Raw genomic sequence first — 21,424 nt, forward strand, 5'->3', positions numbered from 1 at the left:
GTGCTGTTGGATTCCTCTGACATCGGACTTCCAAATATCATTTTTGTGTTGTTTTTTCTTTATTTTTATTTTTCCCCCACCTGAAGAGACAATAATGAGTTCTGAGTTGTCCCAGAGGCTCTCTTGTTGAAGGCCAGATTACACCAATATGAAATAACTCCTGGCTCCACAATTCTTTGGTCTTTTTAGCCCTTTGCTGGGACAAGTCAATAATGTTATTAGGGCCAGCTGGAAGCTGCCAGCAATGCTTTGCAGTCAGCAAAGAAAAAAGAAAAAACATTTTTCTGCCCTTCCATTGTGTTTGATTGCAGAAAGACGAAGCTGTGTCTGGAAATTGCTTTCTGCCCACCTCCGCCTCCTCAAAACATCCCATCATTTTTCAGCCCCCTGTTCTTCTGAGTTCAACATGTGGCCATGGTGGGGGTCTCCAACAACTCCGTGTCATTCCATACGCACACTGTGCTATTTCCACCATCATTCTCCAAGCAAACATCCCAGTCGTTGCCCTCTGGATTCTCTCCTCAGGGCTCCCTCAGTTTGAATTCAGCCCCTTGCTGGAGCGATGCCTGGCAGCAGTGGTTTGGGGAGGGAGTTCATGAAGCTCATTTGTCTCTGTGCCCCTGAAGTTGCTATGGAGACTGAATGGGAGAAGGGACTGAAATCCAGCCGAAAGCCCAAAATACAACCACACACTCTCACCTCCTGGCTCTGATTTCAACAGGGGAGACTTGGAGCAAAGATGTCCCAGAAATGAAGGGGAAATAAAGGGACGTGGCATTTCTGCCCCAAGCGAGCTCCTGCAACCCAAGATTTGTGTGTGTGAATGCACATGGCTTGCAATCTGCACAAGACGGGGGGTTTCACCATCTCATCTGTCTTCCTGTCACATCTGCCTTGCCAGTGCTGTCCTGATCCATAGCAATGCACAACACTCAGCGTTCATATTTTCCAGAGCATTCTACAGATACCAATTAAAAAAAATAAATAAATGCAGCAAGGATGTAGACATCGGGTACTCAGAGGGGAGTTGGTGAGCATGTTCAGCCATGGGCTGGGGAAAATTGTTTGTATTGCAGGTGCCTCCAGTTAGATGCTTTTGGCTTGTAAAGAGGTGAAGGACAGCAAATCACCTCCCTTCATCTGTTGTGTTGCCCCAGTAAGTGCCCAACCAGGCTCCAAGGCACCAGGCAATGCTGGGACCTCCTCAGTCATAGAATCATAGCATCACCAAGGTTGGAAAAGACCTAAAAGCTCATCCAGTCCAACCGTTCACCTATTCCCAACAGCTCCCACTAAACCATGTCCCTCAACACAACATCCAGCCTTTCCTTGAACACCCCCAGGCTCGGTGACTCCACCACCTCCCTGGGCATCCATTCCAGATATATGGCATTTTCCTCCTTTGGATGTTTGCATGGACTTCAGGAAAAACCAAGGAAATATCAGAAGGTGACTTCTCCAGTCCTGAAATCATCATCACATCCTCAGTCTGTGCTTTCTTCATTTTCTTCTCCCTCCTTAGGACTGGTTTCCTTCTGCTTTTATTCCCTTTACTCTCACAGAACAAGCCAGCTCATGCCTCCTGCTAATGAAACCATCGGTCTTTTTATTGCTAATTGCTTGTCATTAACACAAGGGTTATACAATTAAAGTGCTACATGCAATTGCACATCTTAATGCTGAGCCTAGAAAGCTGCTTATAAAGGAATAGGAAGGTATTGTGTCTAGCAGAGGAAGGAGGGTAAGTTTTTGTGTCTAGTCAAAACACCATGGTTTCTGATGCACAAGACCAAAAGTCACTGTATTTATAAGTTATAAAATGCAGTCTCCATGGAAAACTGTTCCTATGAGATGCATTAAACAGGCCTGAAATGTGCTGAGTTACGCAGCATGGAGCTGCAGGTGGGGATTCTATCCCTTAGTCTGGGGAATGAAGGGTGCAGATCCAGACTGGGTCACTGGTGACAGGACATTTCCAGGTTATTTCTGAGCTGTGTGCAAGCAACTGCCCCCTGTGTGTGTGCAGTCTAACGGGAAGAAAGGGGATTTGTTCTCATTTTGCTTCTGCAGAAAATCCTTTGCAGCTGCAGAGCCATTGACATTTACACCGAGAGTAATGGGATAAGGTGAGGATTTGGGCACTCAGGTGCACAACACAGGATTGGCTGTTCCCATAGAAAGGGCTGGCGGAGATGCAGATGGACAGACGGACCAAATCCGAAAGGCAGCTGTGGCCATTTTCTCCTTGCAACCTACCTGGATGGCTGAATTATTGTCATCTATGAGCGTATCCATCACCTCCACGTGCCCTTCCTCCACCACCTTCTGCAGGACCATCCGGAAAGTGCCGATAAGCCTACGAAACAAAGAAAAGTCAGGTGAGGTGCAGTGAGCAGCCAGCAGAGTTCATTTTCAGTGGGAAAGCACTTTGATGGCCAAGAGCCACCAGAGCATGCGTGGTTGTTTGGGTTGCTTTATTTATTTAGTTAGCTAGTTAGTTGGTTATGTTGCAATGTGTTGGCTTTTTGAGGATCTAGACAGGAGATGCAGGGCCAAGGATTGTAATTAAAGAGCTAGGCAGAGGAGAAACCGTTTTTGAGGCAGTGCTGCTGGGATAAAAAGAAAAGGAAATGTTGAGAACAATCAGCCTTAAATTACTAGGGTACAAATAAGGGAACCCAAGCTGGACATCCCATCTGATGTGCCACCCTGCTGGATGTACTCATGGATTTCCTATCTGGATGTCCCAGCTTGCTGTATACCCTAAAGCAGTACAGCAGGGCTCAGAGAAGCTGTGTTGTCTCCATCCTACTTTTTCCAAGACCCAACTAGATAAAAAGCTGATCAACCTGCTGCAGGTGATGCTGACCTTGCTTGGAGCATGAGACTGGACTAGAGAACTCCAGAAGAGCCTTCAAATCTGAACTATCCGGTGGTCCTTTGATTTGATCCTATAACATCATTGTTGTTTCTGTGGTCTGTTGTGCATGAGCCACACCAAACTCAGTTCCCATGTGGCTGTTGCACCTCCTGCAATAGGTGACAGCCTGAGCTGGGACCACATATCTCGGGGGAGACATCCACAGCAAGTGTGGATCAAGGGTTTGTTATGCTATTTCTTCTTTCTGTACTTGTTTCTACTCTTGTGCTTGAGGGCTCAAGCATGGGCATGCTGACTTCCACTGTGGGCTGCAACAAATGCCAAGGCTGAGGTGAGAGCACACAACACCTGCCAGCCACCATGCCTGTTTCTCCCCAAGCATCTGATCACCACCCAAACTCCTGCAGGATGAGCAGGCTGAAGGCATTTCATTGCTCTTTGCAAATCTTACCTGGGCTCTCTGTTCTCCACTGCTCTCACAGCCAGGGAGGGCAGCACAGTGTGCACTAAAAGCAGCCACGTTCATTAAATCAAAACCCACAGTAGATACCGTGGAGCTCTCTAATAAAAGCCATTACTTATCTGCTGGCTCATGGCTTGTCAGAGAGCTGTGACTTTATGTTCTCTGTGTTCTGGTGTTGTACCAGAGGGATCTTCCCAGGCTGGGCTGAGTCAGCCTGAGCAAAGAGCCAGCTGTGAATCAAGAGACACCCAATGTGAAAAAAGTCCTGAAACATGAAATGTGGCATTGCTTTACACCACTGGCCTTGCGTGTCACCTCCAGTGCTATGAGACTGATGATAGCAAAGATGTTTGATGGCATGCAAATGTTCCTGCAGTGCTCTACTCTGGCAAAAAACAAATAATAAAAATAGCTGCTGGTTAAGCGATTTTTGGGGGATTTTTTTGCTGATTTATCAGGCTGTGATATCAAAGAGGGCGATGGGAACTGCCTACAACATGCACTGGTGTATGGAGGGCTCTTCTCCCACCCCCCATGTAGCCCCAGCTCTGGTGCTGTGTCTTCACTGACTTTGGAGATGGACCCGCCTGGAGTCCCAAGGTGTCTGACCAGAAGTAGGACTGTGTCTTGTTGTCATTCCATCACACACCACTCACCACATGGCCTACCCAGGGGGAACATCATCAGCCCCTTGTAAATGCTGCACAACTCTCAGGTGCAGAGGTGGTGGCTTCTCTGCTCTTCTTAGACCACTGTGGACCCCGAAGATGTCTATAGGTGAGAACACCCCTTACCAGTGTAGTGTGAAATGCAAAATGAGCTGAAGCTGCCTGGAAGCAGCCTGATCTCCAGAGAACCTGCCCTGAGCTCAGGCTGCCTCCACATTCCTCTTTAGCATCCTCAGGATAATGCTGGAGGCAGGATAACGCTGCAACTACAGCACCACAGCTTGGGGCATTTCAACTTTCCATTTAAGCTGTGCAGAGTGCTTTCAAGTGGTCAAAGTGGTTTCAAGCTACCTTGCCTTGTTTTGCAATTGCAGGGAGGTGTGAATATGCCTGTGCTCAGGTTACACCAGCTGGACATATATATTCCATCTGAAATCCCCTTCAGCATGGGGCTCACACCTGCTCCTCCAAGCAGCAAACCAGTCTTGGGCTGCAGTTTTTCTGAAGGCATCTCACAGCAGGACACTGAGCTTTTAGTTCAGGGACTGCTGTGTTTGGCTCAGACCTGCTGTGTGGAAGAGACTTTCCACACTGAGCATGGACACCGCTGGTGCTGGTTGAAGACGGTCGTTGGCTTTCTCCAACCAAAACTGGGGGGCTGCAGATCCCCCAGCTCTTTGCTCGCCTGTTGAGTCTGTCTCAACCTCCCGGGGAAGAAAATTTTCCCAGCATCCAACCTGAATCTCCCCAGCCACAAACTCTGCCTATTGCTTCTGGATACTTCTTCTGGTGAACAAATATCCACCTATCCCTGTAGGCTGCAAACTCCAGCCGTGAGTCAGTTAAGGTGTGGTATTGGTGATGGGGGGCACTGTTCAGTTGGTGGCATTGACCATCTCATACTATGTCATCTCACACCAACAGTGCCTTAGGACCTGGGGCACAGCTTGGGGATGTCCTTGCTGTAGCTGTCGTGGGAGCTGCAGAAATCGGCAGTCTCAAGGCTTTAGGACACAGTAGCAGCAATGTGCTTGGACAGCAGCACTCCCTAGAGACATCTGGATCTGACCCTGTCAAAATGCATAGCAAAGAGAGGAGGAAAAGAACCGCAGACTCTAACAGGGAGCAAATGTCTCCAGGGGGCATTTCACACACAGCCCTCCTGCTGTGCTGTAAGGGAAACAGGTTAAGAGAAGCAAACAGAATCACAGAACCATAGGGGTTGGAAGGGACCTCTGCAGATCCACCAGACCATCTTTCCATTAAAGTAGGTTCCCTAGAACAGATAACACACTAAAGCATGAGTTTTAATATCTCCAGAGAAGGAGACTCCATCACCTCTTTGAGCGGCCTGTTCCAGTGCTCTGGCACTCTTACAGGAAAGAAGTTCTTTGTCATGTTTACATGGAAGTTCCCATGTTCCAGTTTGCACCCACTGCCCCTTGTTCCGTCACTGCACACCACTGAAAAGAGCCTGACCCCATACACTTGACACCCACCCTTTAGATATTGATAAACATTGATCAGATCCCCTCTTAGCCTTCCCTTCAGCCTTCATTCCCCACCAGGAGATGCTCCAGGCCCCCACCATCTCTGCAGCCCTCCTCTGGGCTCTCTCCAGCAGTTCCCTGTCCTCTTTGAACTGGGGAGCCCAGCACTGGGCTCAGTGCTCCAGATGTGGCCTCCCCAATGCAGAGCAGAGAGGAGAAGAACCTCCCTTGCCCTGCTGGCCATGCTCTGTGCAATGCACTTCAGGGTCCCATTGGCTTTCTTCTCCACCAGGGCCCACTGCTGTCTTATGTTCAACCTTTGATCAACTGTTAGTCAATTGCTGGTCAACCTTTGGTGAACCGTCGGTCGACCATTGGTCGATTGGAACCCCCAGGTCCTTCCCTGCAGAACTCCCCTCCACCAGCTCAGCCCTTAACCTGTACTAGTGTGTGCTGTTATTCCTCCCCAGAAATAGGGCTCTACACTTACCCTTGTTGAACCTCATCACGTTCCTCTCAGACTGTCTAGGTCACTGGCCAGACAGACTTCAGCTGACATGTCTGAGTGTCATGCTCCTTGTGAAATGTGAGCTCTGTATTGCAGGGGGTGAGAATAAAGTCTCTGGACATAATCATCCTCCCTCCCAGCATCACAAGGATTTGTGGCATGAGGTCAGAAACTATCTGCAGCATGTTTGTGGCATGTACAGAATACAGAGCTATGTCAGGGAGGGTAGGGGTTAGGGAAAAGCTCTGCCCCAGAGGGTGGTGGGCATGGCAGAGCTCCCAGGGCAGTGGGCAGAGCCCTGAGATGAAGGAGCTCAGGGAGTGTTGGGTCAGTGCTCTCAGACATAGGGTTTGGGTTGGGTGGTCCTGTGTGGAGCCAGGGCTTGGGCTCAATGATCCCTATGAATCCTTTCCAATTCAGGATGTTCTATGGCCCTATAATTCTGTGATTCTAAGCCCAGAGGCTGGAAGAGCATCACGTCCACCTCCAGCACTTTGCTGCTCTCTCAGCTGAGCTACAGTCAAAAGCACATGCTGCCCATATGTGCTCATAATCGCATGCTGTTACTGCAGCAGGACTGGATAAAAGCAGGAATCTCAGCACCAGTTCTGGCTCTTTGACAGCTTTTTCCCTACTGCAATATCTGAACCATGAAAACAGGCAATGAGCATCTGCTCCTGCTTCCTCAGAAGTGAGATGTTGGCCCTTTCAACACTTTCTTCACACATCTTTGCAAGCTCTTGTAAGACGTGCCTCTGCACTACCCAGCTCTGCTCACAGACCTGAGGTCAGCTTGTATGTGTGAGAATTACCAGAAAGATGCATGGTGTGAGGTTTGGGGTGATGCCTTCCTTCCTTGAGCCCCTCCCAGCCCACATCTCCTGCAGGCAAGAGCCCAGAAAGAGGGCATGAAATATTCAGCACTTGTCTGCACAGCCTTTCACTTCCGAGTGTTTCATAATTCATTGAGTGCCCTGCTCCCTCCCCTTGCGTTTCTGCTCATGGAAAGAGCGAGGGAGTTTTTCTGGGTCACTCGTAATTTTATCAGACTATAGAAACTTCTTCAGTTTCAGACCCAGCCCAGCTGGTTCTGTGCTTAGAGCCATGGATCAGGGCAGTCTGTGACTTCTGGACACCTCACAACATGCCATGCTTTGCTCTTCAGTTTTGTGGCCTGTGCCTTTCCACAGGACCCTCTGTGTGCTCAGTGCAGCTCAGGACAGACAGCATTTTGGGGGATGCTGAACCCTGTCAGGCATTGCCAGTGCTGAAGTTCCCTCTCCCTCAGAGCAAGGGCTGCAGCATTAAAGCAAGATGTAGACCCATGTCATCTTCAAGGTGGTGGCCAGCAAATTCCCATTTGTTTTTGTGTGATTAGACCAGCTTCTGTGTTGCTGGCCAATAGGCCAGAGAGCTGCTGGTGACTTCAGGAGAGGCAGCTCTGCTCTGATTTCAATCTTGCTGCTTCTCTCTGGACAACACCAGTTTCTCAGCATCCTTTGTAGGCAGTATTGGTGGTAGGTGGACAGTTGGACTAAGGGATGCTGAAGATCTTTTCCAACCTTTAATGTCTCTATGATTCTAGGAAGATGTAAGCTCTGAAACTAAACACCTTTTATTTTTTTTCTTTTTTTTTATTTTTTTTCTTTTTTTCTGCACCAAACACAAACCAAAACAACAACAAAAAGCTCTAAAACCAAGAACTCCCAGACACAACATCACTGGTCCAACAAGCAACCACGCTCGTGTAGAGCATCTCTGAGTCATCCCAGGTGCACACCTATTCCCACCTCCTGCAGTGCACATAGCACTCATTTCCAACATACCCAGCAACTGCAGCAGCTCCATACTAGCCTCCTTGGATGCATCCTTCCCCTGCCAGTGCTGTTAGTGCTCCCTGTGCATGTAGAAGCCCAGGTTGGATGTGGCTCTGGGCAGCCTGGTCTGCTGGTTGGCGACCCTGCACACAGCAGGGGGTTGAAACTGGATGAGCATTGTGGTCCTTTTCAACCCAGGCCATTCTATGATTCTGTGATTCAATGACAAGGTTTGGTTCAATAGGGCTCTGCTGATGCCAGCTTCCCACCTCCAGTTGCTGCTGGGATCTTACCATGTGTGCGACAGCTCCAGCACCCACCATGACAAGTTTCGCAGGCTTTTCATTTCTTAATCAAAATACTGTGTTGCCACCACATCAAACACTGTGCAGAAGCCTGAGTGCATCCACGTTACCACTGTCACTTTTAGCAACCAGGTCTGTAACCTCATCCCAAATTAGTTCCTGACAGGGTGCGTTTCAAAAAGACAGGGCTGACTGGCACTCGTTATGCTATTCCACCTGTCTGCCAAAGTGAATAAAAAATCCACTGGTATTTAATGAGAATTTTTGGCAGCAGTTTGCTTGGGAAAAAAAAAAAGAATTAATTCACTGAAGTATCTTTAATACCTGGAGGCTGCTGAGATGGAACAGCTGGGTTGTCCTAGATTTCACCAAGTTATCCAGACATTGCAAAAATAATAACAGTTGTGTACACTCACCACTGTCAGCTCTGACTTGCCAGCCACAAAGGCTGGGTGGGAAAGGGATGGTAATGAGCCGAGTGACTTGGGAAGCTTTGGCTGAAGAGCTGGGTGATTACTGATGAAGCTGCAGTTGGCTGTACAGTGAAAAAGGCTCTTTGGGCTGGTTCAAGATTCATATTAGCCAGAAGAGTGACAGGTTTGCCTCTATCAGCATTATGGTCATTCAGGTAGGAAAAGAACTCCAAGATTACCAAGCCCAACCTCTGTCCCATTCCACCATGCCCACTGACCCTCAGTACCACATCCCCACAGCTCTGGAACAACTCCAGTGGCAGTGACCCCATCAACTCCCTCAGCTCTGGCCTTTTTGGGGTTGGTCAGAAGCTCACCTGGGCTCTATTTGCTTTGGAAACTAAAATGTGAGGCTGAGGAATCTTCAAGGAGCCCCTTTCTTCAAACCTGACGTTACTCAATGAACAAAAATGTGTTGAGCAATTGAAAAACACAAACAAAATCCCAGATGCAGCTCAAAACCTCTGCTGGGAAGGGTCCATCCCACCTACTTGGATCTGCCCTGCAGTTTGCTGTTAGCTCCTGAACTCAAATGGAGATGGTCCCAGCATGAGGGAAATCTGTCCCAGCTGCCTTAGATGTGTCTGTGCTGGGAAGAAAACATCTGTGGGAGGTTCTGGTCTTCTTTTAAAATTGACTTCTGAACTTAAGGAAGATCTCCTCTTGAAAGCACCCAAACACAAACCTCTCCAGGCCTTCATTCAGAGCAACCTGAACTTCTGGCATTACAAAATGCAAAGTGTTCGAAAGCCTGCAAAGCATCAATTTATATGGGAGCCAAACATCAATCCTGCTCCTTTTCCCGTGCCAGTCTTGCCTTGCAAAAATGGGCAAATTATATCACTTGGTATTGCTGGTGGGGAGGCTGAGCCCACACCTCCACAGCATCTCAGCTGATCAGCTTGCATCTCTGGCACAGTATGGAAACTTCTGTCCTTCCAGGTTCCTGCCCCTGGTGACACCAGTCCAAGAGGTCTGTGAAAGCCTTCTTCAGAAGTCAATAATCCTTCAGTCCACGAAGGGTGATGGAAGATGGGAAGGATAAAAAATGTCGATTTAATACCAAAGGAAAAAGTGTGAAAAGAAGGAGTGCAGCTTGTGGGTCAGGATGGATGGGGAGCCAGAGCTCTCAGGAGGAATGGCCTTTTTGTAATGATAACTCAGACACGTCAGGAAGGACCTCGGTTCATCAGACCCACTCTTCCAGAGCACAGATCTTCTGGCTTATGTCAGATGTCCACCTTAAGGCACAGCTCACAGGTACGCGGGTGTTCAAGAAACTCAGGTAGATTTTTCAACCATGAAAATCTCAAATTCAGTATCAGACCTGTAAACTTTTAGTATCCACAAGATCTTGAGGGATCATCCACAGTCCACCATGTCTGAACAACCACTTTGTTGTGCCTTTTGAATCATAGAATCCTTAGAGTTGGAAGGGACTTTTGAAGTCCAACTCCCCTGCAGTGAGCAGGGACATGCACAGCTTGATCTTACAACACAGTTAATAGCACAGGACCAGAGGGCTCCTACAACCAATGGCTTGATGCAGGATCAGCCTATAACTGCACTGGAAAGCGGCCTTCAGAGATTGAAATAGGAAAATGTCTTAACAGCTGGAACAGTCGAGGTTACTGGGTTGTTCTCAGTTACTAAGCCTGGCATAAGATTCCCTCCAAGAAACTCCCCTGTCTGGACATCAAGTAACAAAGTCTGGAGACCTTGATTATGTATGAAAATTTGAAGGGAGCTCAAAGAAGCCATTGTGAACTGGGGTAAAATCAAACTAAGCAAGGGGCAAATGTGCTGTGACATTATGCAAACCTTCTGTCTGGGTTAAAAGCATACTCAGTTCCACCTGAGGAGGGGTAGTTTGCTCCCTTTTTGCAATTCTCTGCACCATAATAACATCTTGATGCAGAGGCACTGCTCACCCAGGGCATCCCACACTGAGAGGGAAAAGACTTGGGGGCACTGAACCCCCTGCCCCACTGACGATGCTCCAAGCTCTACCTCTGCTATATTTGGCAGCAGGAAGGTGCCAACAGAGCAAATGTGACCCCTGTTGCTTTACAAACCCAGTTCCAGCCATGCCCACCTTCCCAGCCCCTGCCCTCCAAGCGCTGCCCTGACAGTGAACTCTGCAGGTATCTGTATTACCGGAGAAGCTGGAGCACAAAAGGAAAAAACAAAGCTCTATTTTTGAGCTGCTGAGCTCGATGCTTTACTGAAAGCCCTTGCTATTAGCCTCTTTGTCTCCCCATCAGGTAAGGGGAGCCAGCTCCTGACTGCTCTCTGCAGATCGGTTTTCTCTCAGGGATGTTATCTGTGCACCCACCCCGGCATTGCCCAACAGGCAGCAGGCAGCTCTGTAAGGTGGCCGCCCGCCCTTGGCCAGATCCAGTTACTGCTTCTCACCCTGGAGAGGAAAATGGTGACATATGCCCAGCAGGGAGAAAAACGAACCTCCTCAGAGCAAAAGATATTTGGTGCTGTGCATCCTTCTTCATCCTTAAGGGACACGTCCTCGTTCTAGGGATGGGGAGAATGTGTGGCCCCATCTTACACACTCTTCTCCTGTACATCCATCTCCTAGGGCCCTTCACTGTAGGACCACATGCTGTGAACTGTCACACCCATCTCAGAGGTATTTTTTTCAGTTCTCCCCAGGGGACCAGAAGGGAGAAGGCAGAGATAAACAGGCCCCTGTATGAACTCACTATTTCTAATCAGGTCATCAAGTTTTTGGCTTTATCACCTGTTTTCCAGAATGGGATATGTGGCATCAGATGAAGCATCTCAGGTAAAACTCATCATTGCTCCTTCCCTTTTGTGCAGCATTTCGGGTTGCCAAAAAGCACTAGTAATTTAACCTCCATCAGAATCATAGAATCATAGAATCACCAAGGTTGGAAAAGACCTCAAAGCTCATCCAGTCCAACCGTTCACCTATTCCCAATAGCTCCCACTAAACCATGTCCCTCAACACAACATCCAGTCTTTCCTTGAACACCCCCAGGCTCGGTGACTCCACCACCTCCCTGGGCATCCATTCCAGTGCCTGACCACCCTTTCTGAAAAGTAATACTTCCTCATGTCCAGCCTGAATCTCCCAAATCATCATCAGGATGTGGCATTGCCTGTTATCCACCTGCACCAGGGCAGGGCATCCCCAAAGCACTTTGGTTGGTCTTGGCTGGGGGAGTTTCCCATCCTGGCCATGATCTTGAGGCAGAAACTGGAAATTTGTAGGTCTGTAATTAACTGCTCCATCCACTGTGGTGGCTGTAGAGGTGCACTGACCCAACTTGCATGGCAAAGCTTGACGTGGAGCACCTTGCTTCTGCTCAGCCTATTTGGCCCCTGAGAAGATGGCTTCCATTGAGTGTTGGGTAGTGCTGGCTGAAGACGAGAAGGGGACAGCTTAGAGACAGAGAAGAAGCACCCAAGGGAAATGTCCTTGGGGCACCACAGAAATCAGTAGGTTCTTTACATAGTTTTCCTGAAGAAATTGCTGCCAGCCATGGCTGGAGATACGTTTCTGTGCTGGAGTGATGGGTAGCATGCCTTGTTTAAGGTGCCCTTATGAGCTATCTCCCCACCTCCATGCTTTGCTCCATCCTTTGGGCACTCAGACATGCACTGCCCTGGGGAACAGTCACTGTCCCAGCCCACATCTCCTCCATGGGCACCAGGGCCAGAAGAGGATTTTCTTACCATCTAATTAGCTTCATGGTGATGGCCACTGAAGCAGCAGACAAAAGCAAGGCAATGAGCCACACAGCCACGACTCAGCACAAGATCCCCTCCATTATTCACAGTGGATCTGCATCAGGTGTCATGCCTTTATCTGGGACTTTGATAAATAGTGCTAATCAGCTGCATGTTAATTATTCACCGTGGCTCACCTTTCCAAACCCTCAAGTCAGGGCACCGCTTCTCCCCATTCCTCTCCCTTTTCTCCAAGAGTTTTGTGTGTCTCTCTTCCTCCAACTCATTTCTATGAAATGCTCTGCTGCAGTTATGGCACTGCCTCGTAAACTGAAGGCTTAATTATTTTTGTAATGTGCATTGCCAGCTTTTCCTTGAGGGAGGAGCCCAGCATCATATTCCAGGGCTTGAACAGTGTTGGGTGCTTTGGCTGGGTATTGCAGTAGTACCCATGGCTGTGTCTTGACAATGATGTGCTGGTGTTTCCATCTCTCAGCCAGGAGGAGAAATGCTATGAGTATGATCATAATCTCTGGCTAATCTCTTTGTATTTCTGACTTGGAGAGGTCTTTTGCAAACTGATTCCAGACACTGGTGCTCATATCCAAACCAAACTCCATCATTAGGCAGCCTGTAGTGTTGGACTAGGGCTCTATTACCATCATCTCCTGTGGGCTCCTGGTTGTCTTCTGCCTCAAGGAGTTTCAGCCATCCCAGGCCATCCTTCAGCCAATTCTCCATTTCCTGAGCCCAAAGAATGTGGCCGTGGGGCAAGGTTTGTTGGAGCTTCCACTCCATTACCTACTTGTGATGCCATGTGGCTGTCCATGGGTGCCTGAGACAAGTGCAGGCTGGAAGCTACAACCTTGGATCTACAGGAGACATGTGTCCTTCCTGAGACTGGATACCCAAAGGGCACTGGACACATGCATGGGCTCTGAGCTGAGCCCTCCTTCCCATAGCTACTGTACTGCAAAGAGAAGATGAAGCTCCTTTTGGGATTTGGCTTACCACTGTTTTCAAGGGAAAATAAACTTGGGCTGTTATTCCCATTTAGAATCATTTGAGTTGGAAGGGACCCTGAAAGGTCACGTGCATGAGCCCATGACACAGTATTTCATCACCATCATTAGTTGATGGCTGAGGATACACACTGGTTTGATAGCGTTCTGAAGAACAAATTCACCCTCATAATTACCCGTAATAATGGGTTATTTGGCCAATGGTGAGCCATTTTTTGAGTCCTCATTTTAAATTTACGATGTCTTAGTGGAAGCCTAGAGCACTGCCAGGGATGAGGCACCCACAGCTCTTGAGCAACCTATGCCAGAGCCTCACCACCCTCATACTGAAGAATTCCTTGTCTATCACTGATAAAGAATTCTTCCCACCCTTCCTGCAGCCCCTTTAGGTCCTGGAAGGCTGCAGTAAGGACTCTCCAAAGCCTTCTTTTCTCAAGGTTGAAGGCCCCTATTTCTCAGCCTGTCCCCATAGAAGAGGTGCCCCAGCCCTCTGAGCATCCTCGTGGCCTCCTGCAGACCCTCTGGAACAGCTCCATATCTTTCTTATGGAAAAATAATAATGATAATAATAAAGCATTCATTATTCAGCATGCTGAAGTAATAATTGAAAACAGCTACAAAAAATCCCTGTGACGAGTGTCCCTTTCCACCTGGGCTGCCAGCATGGCGCTCCTCTCCTGGACTGGGCTGCAGGGACTAATTGCTCCTCATACACCTTGTTGCTACAGGGATGTTTCTAGGATCATCTTACCTCTGTCTGTAAATGCCAGCACAAGGAAACTGTTTCTAACCTGAGGTGCTGTTTAGTTTAGCGGAGAGAGATGGAGCAGGTAATTAAAAAGCTCTGGAAAGCTTCAGCGGGGATTTGGGGATGACCTACATCTCTCTGACATCAGCCCTGTGCCTTTATGGCTGATGGCAGAACGCTCCCAGTGTCCTGCCCTGAGTCATCAACACGGCAAGAGCATCCTCCAGCCTGTGCCTGGCCCCAGAGCTGCTGGAGAGGAGGAACTCTGCTTCTGAAGGCAAATGCACTCCAGAAACAGGAGCAGCAGTTCCAGCCTGTAACAACGAAAAGCAGGAAAACACACTGGATAAATATTTCTATGTGTTGTTCCAAGCCAGGGGGAGTTTGTGGGTAATCATCACCACCCAACTGGCAGCCTCTGATTCACTGGTAGCATTTTTTTAATGAAGTTGGAATAATAGAGAAATCCCAGCACAGCACAGTGTTCATACAGGGTGAATGAAGAGAGCTGGGCTAAGCTGGCAGCAGTCCTAGGAAAATCATAGCAATGATCATGGAGCATTCAATGAAAAGCAGTTGAACACCAGAGCACAATCAATGGCATTCCAGGTAGGTTCATGAGGAGATAGAGCCTTCAGAACAGGCTTGGTTTGCTTCTTTTGAGCCCACTTGTTGGGTAGCTGTGTGCAAGGAATAGGTTCTTATAGCATTCTTGGTTTAACCATGCATATATCAGTGCTGCACACTAACAAGGGAAGATTAATGGGGAAATTCTACAATAGGGCATCTGTTGAAAGTCACCATTGAATGACAGAGCCATGGTACAGTTTTGCTGTTCAAGATATGTCTACTACATCATTGACTGCAGTGTAAAAACAGCTTGCAATAGGGTTTTGAAGGGATGTGAAGACTAAGAGCAGTCAATCACCAGGGAGCAGAAGAGGCACAAGAGCTGTGAGGACCTTGGGATGTGCCTTAGTCGAACCAAAGGGCCAAAAACAACCAACACAACCTGCAACACTCCAACACAGCCTGCAGCCCAGGAGCAGGGAACAGAGACTCACCCGTGGGTGTTTATAACAGAAGTAGGGATGCTTGTTTGTTTCAGTTTCTCCCCAGAATTTGGACTAAGAACAATCACGGAAACGTAGAACTATTCAGGTTGGAAAAGACCTCTCAGATAACCAGGTCCAACCCCAGCCACCCCATGTCCACTGCCCACGTCCCTCAGTGCCACATCCCCATGGTTCTGGAACACCTCCAGGTTTGATGACCCCACCACCTCCCTGGGCAGCTGTGCCACTGCACCACTGCTCTTTCAGAGAAGAAATGTTTCCTAGTATTTAGAATCATAGAATTGTAGAGCCATCTAGGTTGGATGAGGTCTCAGTGGAAGATAAAGACATGCAGAATTCATCCTGGGCATTTCAAGCCCATCCAGCACCCCAGGACACGGCCACAGCCTGTACCACCAATTGCTACAGAAAGTAGGGTTGATCAGATGTCGTGCAGCCCAGGCCCAAATGAGTCAAAATAAAACTGAGGAACATAACCAAAGAGATGAGAATGATACAATAGAAGGTCATCCTAGGAGTGAAAGTGGCTCTTGGCAGGCTGATGTAGCCAACCTGCTTGTGTATACAGCTCAGCAAAGCAAAAAAAGTCACTTGGTTTCACTTACAAGATATTTGTGTTGGGTGGCTGGAGATTGTTAAGAGGATTTTGCAACCTTGGAGGTAGAAGGAATTACCCAAGTGGTTGCTTGCTCAGCCTCCAACCATATCCTGTATATTCCTGCATACCCTGGCTATTCCAGTTCCCTTGGAGGAATAGAGGCAGTTCTTTTTTTGCAGACACAGGTACTCCACTTTCAACCTTTTAGTGCATCTTTCAAGTGGATATTTTTCTTTCAGGTTTTGAGAGAGAGAAAGAAGACTGTTCCTTTGTGTGCACAGCATGCAGAAATGTTGTCTAGGACGTAAATGAGGTATGCCCTGAAGTGCAGTTTGCTAAGGCAAAGCCATCTGATTCTGTTGGCAAATCTTCATTCAATTCTGCTGAGTGATGAAGGCATGAAGCCTCAGGCTGCTGTGGATGGATGGAGGGTGCGTCCCTGCGTGCCATCTGTCTCTAGGCTGGAGTAAATGTTTTGCACTGTGTTGCAATGGCATTAACCAGGGAAAGATGCCTGCTTGGTCACAGCTGGGGGGGCAGAACATTGAGGAAAGCATCAAAGGAGTGTCTGCCCAAAGAGAAACCACTACTGCATGGATGGAGCATGAAAAGTGAAGCAGAGCTGGAATCTGCCCCCCAGGCCTCAGGCTTCCACGTATGGCTTTACTCCACGCAAGCCATCTCCTTGCCTTCCTCCTCCAAGTCAGTGGAACACTGACAATGGAGTTTCTGCAGCTCTCCCCCTGCTACTCAAGCTCCTGTTTAAATCAAGACAAAGGTAGGTAGCTTTTTTTTCTCTCTGTTTGTTGGTTTTGTTTCTTCATTTGGTTTTTACTTTTGTGTATTTAGCATGCTTGCCCTACACACCACCTGCCCAACCCAGGAGACACCGCCAGCATCTTCCTCCCACTCTGGTCCCCAAACTGAACAGAGACGTGGATCCAGCTCAACCAAGAGCAAGCCCAGGGATGGTGGGAGGAAAGGGCAGAGCTGTTCTCACCTATTGGTGAAGACTTTGCTGTAGTTGAAGACCTGGATCTCCAAGATCTCATTCCCGTCGATGTTGCTTGCAACTGGCCAGCGGAAGGTCTGTGGAGAAAGGACAGGAAGGAGATGTCAGGGTGGTTTTGAGGAGCTGCTCTGGAGGCAGTGAGCATGGAGCTGAGGGGACCGTGGCAAGATCTTAACCAACCCTTCTTCTTATCAGAAGACAGATAGGACTGTCTTAGAGGGATCTTGCTAAACATGTGTCCTGGTGTCAAATGTATGTATATTTGGGATTCTTTTTGTGTGTGTGTGTGTTTAGATTCAATTTTTTTTTTTTTTAATTTTAATTTTGTGTGTGTGTGTCTTTTTTTTTCCCTTCCCAAGCCAAGAAATCACTCTGCCAGGCCAAACCACCTGAGCTTCCTTTGCTTCCCCAAGTCCCAGATCCCTTGCAGCATCCCATAGGCAAGCAAACCTCTGAGCAAGCTGCTTGGTGCCATGATGGATGGATATGTAGTTGCATAGGGACATGGTGTCCTGGGTGCTGAGGCAGTGGGACCTGCATTGTCTGCATTCAGAGCCTTAAAAGGAAAATGCTTGTCAAGCAACTTCACAGGAAGACATTTGTGACTCTTCAGAAATATGCTGACTATCATTTTTGAAGCTAATTTTTCCCTTTTATGTTTTCTGCAGTGAGTCAAGGAAGCAAATGGGAAAGAAATTATCCAGAAATAGAAAACTAGAAATGGCCTTGCACTTGACTTTGTACCCAGTCACACTTTGGGAATTGCAGCGCAGACACGCTCTGCTGGAAAAATAAACCCTGGTCCACACACAGGCTCTTTACCACTCAGCAGAAGGGCATTAAGGAAGTTTTATTGGAAAAAAATTCATCTCAGAAAAAGCATTGGCACAGACTGCTCAGGAGGTTGTTGGGTCCCCATCCCTGGAAGTAAGGAAGGTGGAGATGTGTCTCTGAGGGACATGGCCAGTGGGCAAGGTGGAATGGGCAGGGGGTGGGCTTGGCGATCTACGTGGTGTCTTCCAACCTTAAGGGTTCTATGGTTCTGTTTAGGGACACGGTCAGTGGTCAGGGTGGGGATGGGCTGGGGTTGGACTTTGTGGTCTTAGTGGTCTTCTCCAACCTCAATGATTCTGATTCTGTGATTGTCCTCAGAGCGTATTTTGGGGAGGAATTGGAACAAACAAGCATCCCTGCTTCAGTTATGGATGCCTGTGGGTGAGTCCCTGCTTCCTGCTACTGCGCTGCAGCTGGGATAAGGCTGCCCCTTGCCCTCTGGGTTTTATAGCCAAGTTAAATTCTGTGACCAGTGAACAGATCCCACAGCTCAGGTAGGGCTGCCGAGACAAGGCAAAGAAATAAGAAATCATCAACTTCCCCCTTGGTTTTAGAGGTTTGTCAGGCAGCAGAACAACAAATAAAGTCACTTGGAAAGCGCAGTGACCTAGAAAGGCTCCCAGCATCCCCACTGAGCTTTGCTGAGAGCCTTCCACACCACGAAGCTCATTTGGTTATGATCACACTGCGAGCAAATGCCAAAGCCCCACAATGGGGAGAACAGCAAACCTCAGGGATGAGCTACAATCTGCCACGTTCCTTCTTTCTGGCATTATTTGTGGCCTGATGCACACCGTGCTCTGTGTGCTAGAAGAGGTCTGCAGCCTCGGGAGGAGACACAGTGCAGGGAGGGACACCTATCTGCAGACACTCATGCAATCTGCAGAGTTTTGCCTGCAATCCTGGGGAAAGAAACACGCTGACATTTCCCCTTCAGGGGGTCACAGCTTTCCTATGGTTTCTGGACACCAATTCAGACAATTACACTGGTTAAAAGAGAGCACTCTTCTCTGAAATTTGTCCAGAATTCCCCCCAAGTCCACCATCAAGATTATGAACGTCACTCATATCCCCAGGCTGAGAACTGGTCTCCAACTCCTCCAGTGCATGGAAAACCATTCCCAGTGGGTTGGGGGTGTCAGTCCTGCTCCCCCTCCATCTTATGGACATCCCAGCAAACCTTGTCCATTGATCCCCTGAGGATGCTGTGTTCTAAGTCTAACGTAGACTTCAGCTGGATGTAAGGCTGAAGGGAGCCAGAGAAAATGGAGAACAAGATCTCGAGCCACCAGACACTGCCATGCTGAATGTGGATGTGGATTGCAGTAGGCTGCCAGGACAAGCTGCCATCACCCCTTCCCCATCTGCTTCACCCCCATGTGGGTGTCCACACAGGTGTCACATCCCCGGAGCGGGGCTGGGAGCTACAGCAATCCACAAGCACTGTCACCCATCTGGGAGAGAAGGAGCTGGAGGTGCCAATGCACACCAAGTGGGACACGAGCCAGTGATGTGCCACTGATGCCAAGGAGGTTAATGATGTCCTGTGCTGCGTTAGGTGATGAGGGCAGCTCCTGTCCAAAGCACTGGGCTGCTCTGGGTGATCCTGTAGGGCAAGGGAGTGACCAGAGGGATCCAGGGGTGCCTGCAACCCCAAGCATCCCAGGATTCATGCATTCTGTGAGTCAATGATGTCCCTTTAAGATGCTACCTGGCTGGCTGTTAATTCTCCTTGCTGGTTTTATTATTAAGAGTCTTATTAAAAGCCCTTTGCAAAGCTGAGCAAGTGGTGTTTACTAGGTCAGCTTTATCTGTTTTATTAACGAAGGGGAAAAAGAAGAAAAAAAAGACAGAGGCAGAGAAATGCCTTGCAGAATGCAGAAGCCAGATGCTTCCAGCGAGTCTGCTTCAAAAGAGCTGGGAAAGGGCATCTCTGCAAAGCAGGTCTTCCTTTCCTGCAGCCCCGGGAGCTTTGGCTGCATGCTCGCCCTGCCTGCTGCCTCCCACACTGGTTACTCAGGGACATTTCCAGAAGTTCAGGTCAAGACTGCAGCAATGGGTCTCAGCTTTCTTGATCATGGCAGTGAGCCTGACCTAGTTCCTTTAGGAGAAACTGAATTTAGGCAAGAAAGAGCACACGGAAGCCAGTCATAGATTTCTATGCTCTGCACCATCACCAGAGGTCTCTTCCCTTGGAGCAGAAACAAGTCAGGGTGCACACAGGATATGATACAACTGTTCCTGACTGTGCTGAACAACCAAAGCACTGCATTCACCCTCTTCCCCAGGCTCCGTAGAGGCACAGGTTCTGAATTATTCATTAGGCAATGAATAAAGATAATTGCAAAAGAAATAGAGTGAAGACAAACAAATGGAAACCACTGGGGCAGCCCAAATTCTGGCTGGTAGTGGCTTCTCCTGAATGGCTTGGTGTTTTTCCCTTCAGAAGATCACAGTGGGAGCTTATCATAGAATGATAGAAGCATCACAGTTGGAAAAGAGCTCACAGTCCAACCCCAGCCCACCCCATCATGCCCACTGCCCACGTCCCTCAGTGCCACATCCCCACAGTTCTGGACCACCTCCAGGTGACCCCACCACCTCCCTGTGCAGCTGTGCCACTGCATCACTGCTCTTTTGGAGAAGAAATTGTTCCTAATATCCAACCTGAACCTCCCCTGGTACAACTTGAGGCCATCACCTCTCGTCCCATTACAGGACCAGGCAGATCAGTGCTTTCTGCCAGCTTGATGTTAATGGCAGTCTTACTGACAGTGCATTCAATCTCCTCATCCAGATCACCATTAAAGATGTTTCACAGGACTGGCCCCAGTGCTGGTCACTCATGACCGGCTGCCAGCTGTGTGGAACTCCATCCACCACCAAATGAGAGGTTTCATGGTGGAGGAGGAAACAGGGATGCACTTCAAATGCAGCAGAGCTGCAAGCAGCAGCAACTTCATCCCAGCACCTACAGCTGGTCCTGCAGGTTTGGCTGAGCTCCCAGCTGGAAACAGGAGTCCAGAAGTGTAGGTTTGCCCTTCTCAACGTAGATCACATTGGATCCCCTGGGGAGCACCCCCACAGGTGCCACACTGGGACCTGCATGCTCAACAGCATTTGGCACACATTGAGGCACCTGAATGCCTTATGGAATGGCTACAAACACCTCATCACATCCAAGCAAGGGGTGGCTGACCACTGCAGCCCCATTTCAGTCACAAAGGGCTGCCAGCTCCACCAGTGCACATCCCCAGGTGGTCACACTGCAGACACCTCCCACACAGGGCTTGTTTTCTTAGGGCAAAAAAGCTTCAGAAAGTGATAAACAGTTTAAAAGTCTTCCAGTTCCTTTTAGGATCCTCTGTTCTCCCACCCCTGGGAATGGGTTAACTTCTGTGTGAAACACAAAATAATCAAAGGAAGCACCAGTTCTCTTTTAAATATGTATTTCCATTTCAAATGTGACTTCTTCATAGCATCTCTATTCCCTGCTTGTGTGGGTGACTTTATTTCAATATTCTCTGGATTGTGTTCTTGGTAGTGACAGAAAGGAAGGCTGCATTTTGAAACTACACAAAGCTGGGGCTGCAGTTCCTTCTTTCAAACCCAATCCCTTCTCTTTCCCTTCCCAAGCCCGACAATGGGAGCTGGAGGCTGATCCATCAAACTGCAGGCACCCAACACCAGGATTTGTGATATGAAGGGCTTTTACCCCATCAGGCAAGGGATCTGCAAGCACGGCACTTCTCAGTGCTGACAACACAGGTTGTTGTTTAGGAATAAAGCAGAATCACGCTGCCTGGATCACTGCCACCATG

General features: G+C 48.5%; 1 protein-coding gene across 5 annotated transcripts in view; it reads right to left on the minus strand.

Annotated features, from left to right (window-relative positions):
* Positions 1-21,424, minus strand: part of OTOF (otoferlin) — a 71,984-nt gene that overhangs the window by 46,992 nt on the left and 3,568 nt on the right. For all 5 annotated transcript variants that reach the window (XM_048937284.1, XM_048937283.1, XM_048937285.1 and 2 more), the window contains exons 3-4: positions 16,758-16,846; positions 2,257-2,356 (exon numbers count right to left, since the gene is read on the minus strand). In XM_048937284.1, the coding sequence (XP_048793241.1) occupies positions 2,257-2,356; positions 16,758-16,846 (189 nt within the window). The remainder of the gene's footprint in view (positions 1-2,256; positions 2,357-16,757; positions 16,847-21,424) is intronic.

The sequence above is a fragment of the Lagopus muta genome, chromosome 2, assembly GCF_023343835.1.
Source record: "Lagopus muta isolate bLagMut1 chromosome 2, bLagMut1 primary, whole genome shotgun sequence".
NCBI lineage: Eukaryota > Metazoa > Chordata > Aves > Galliformes > Phasianidae > Lagopus > Lagopus muta.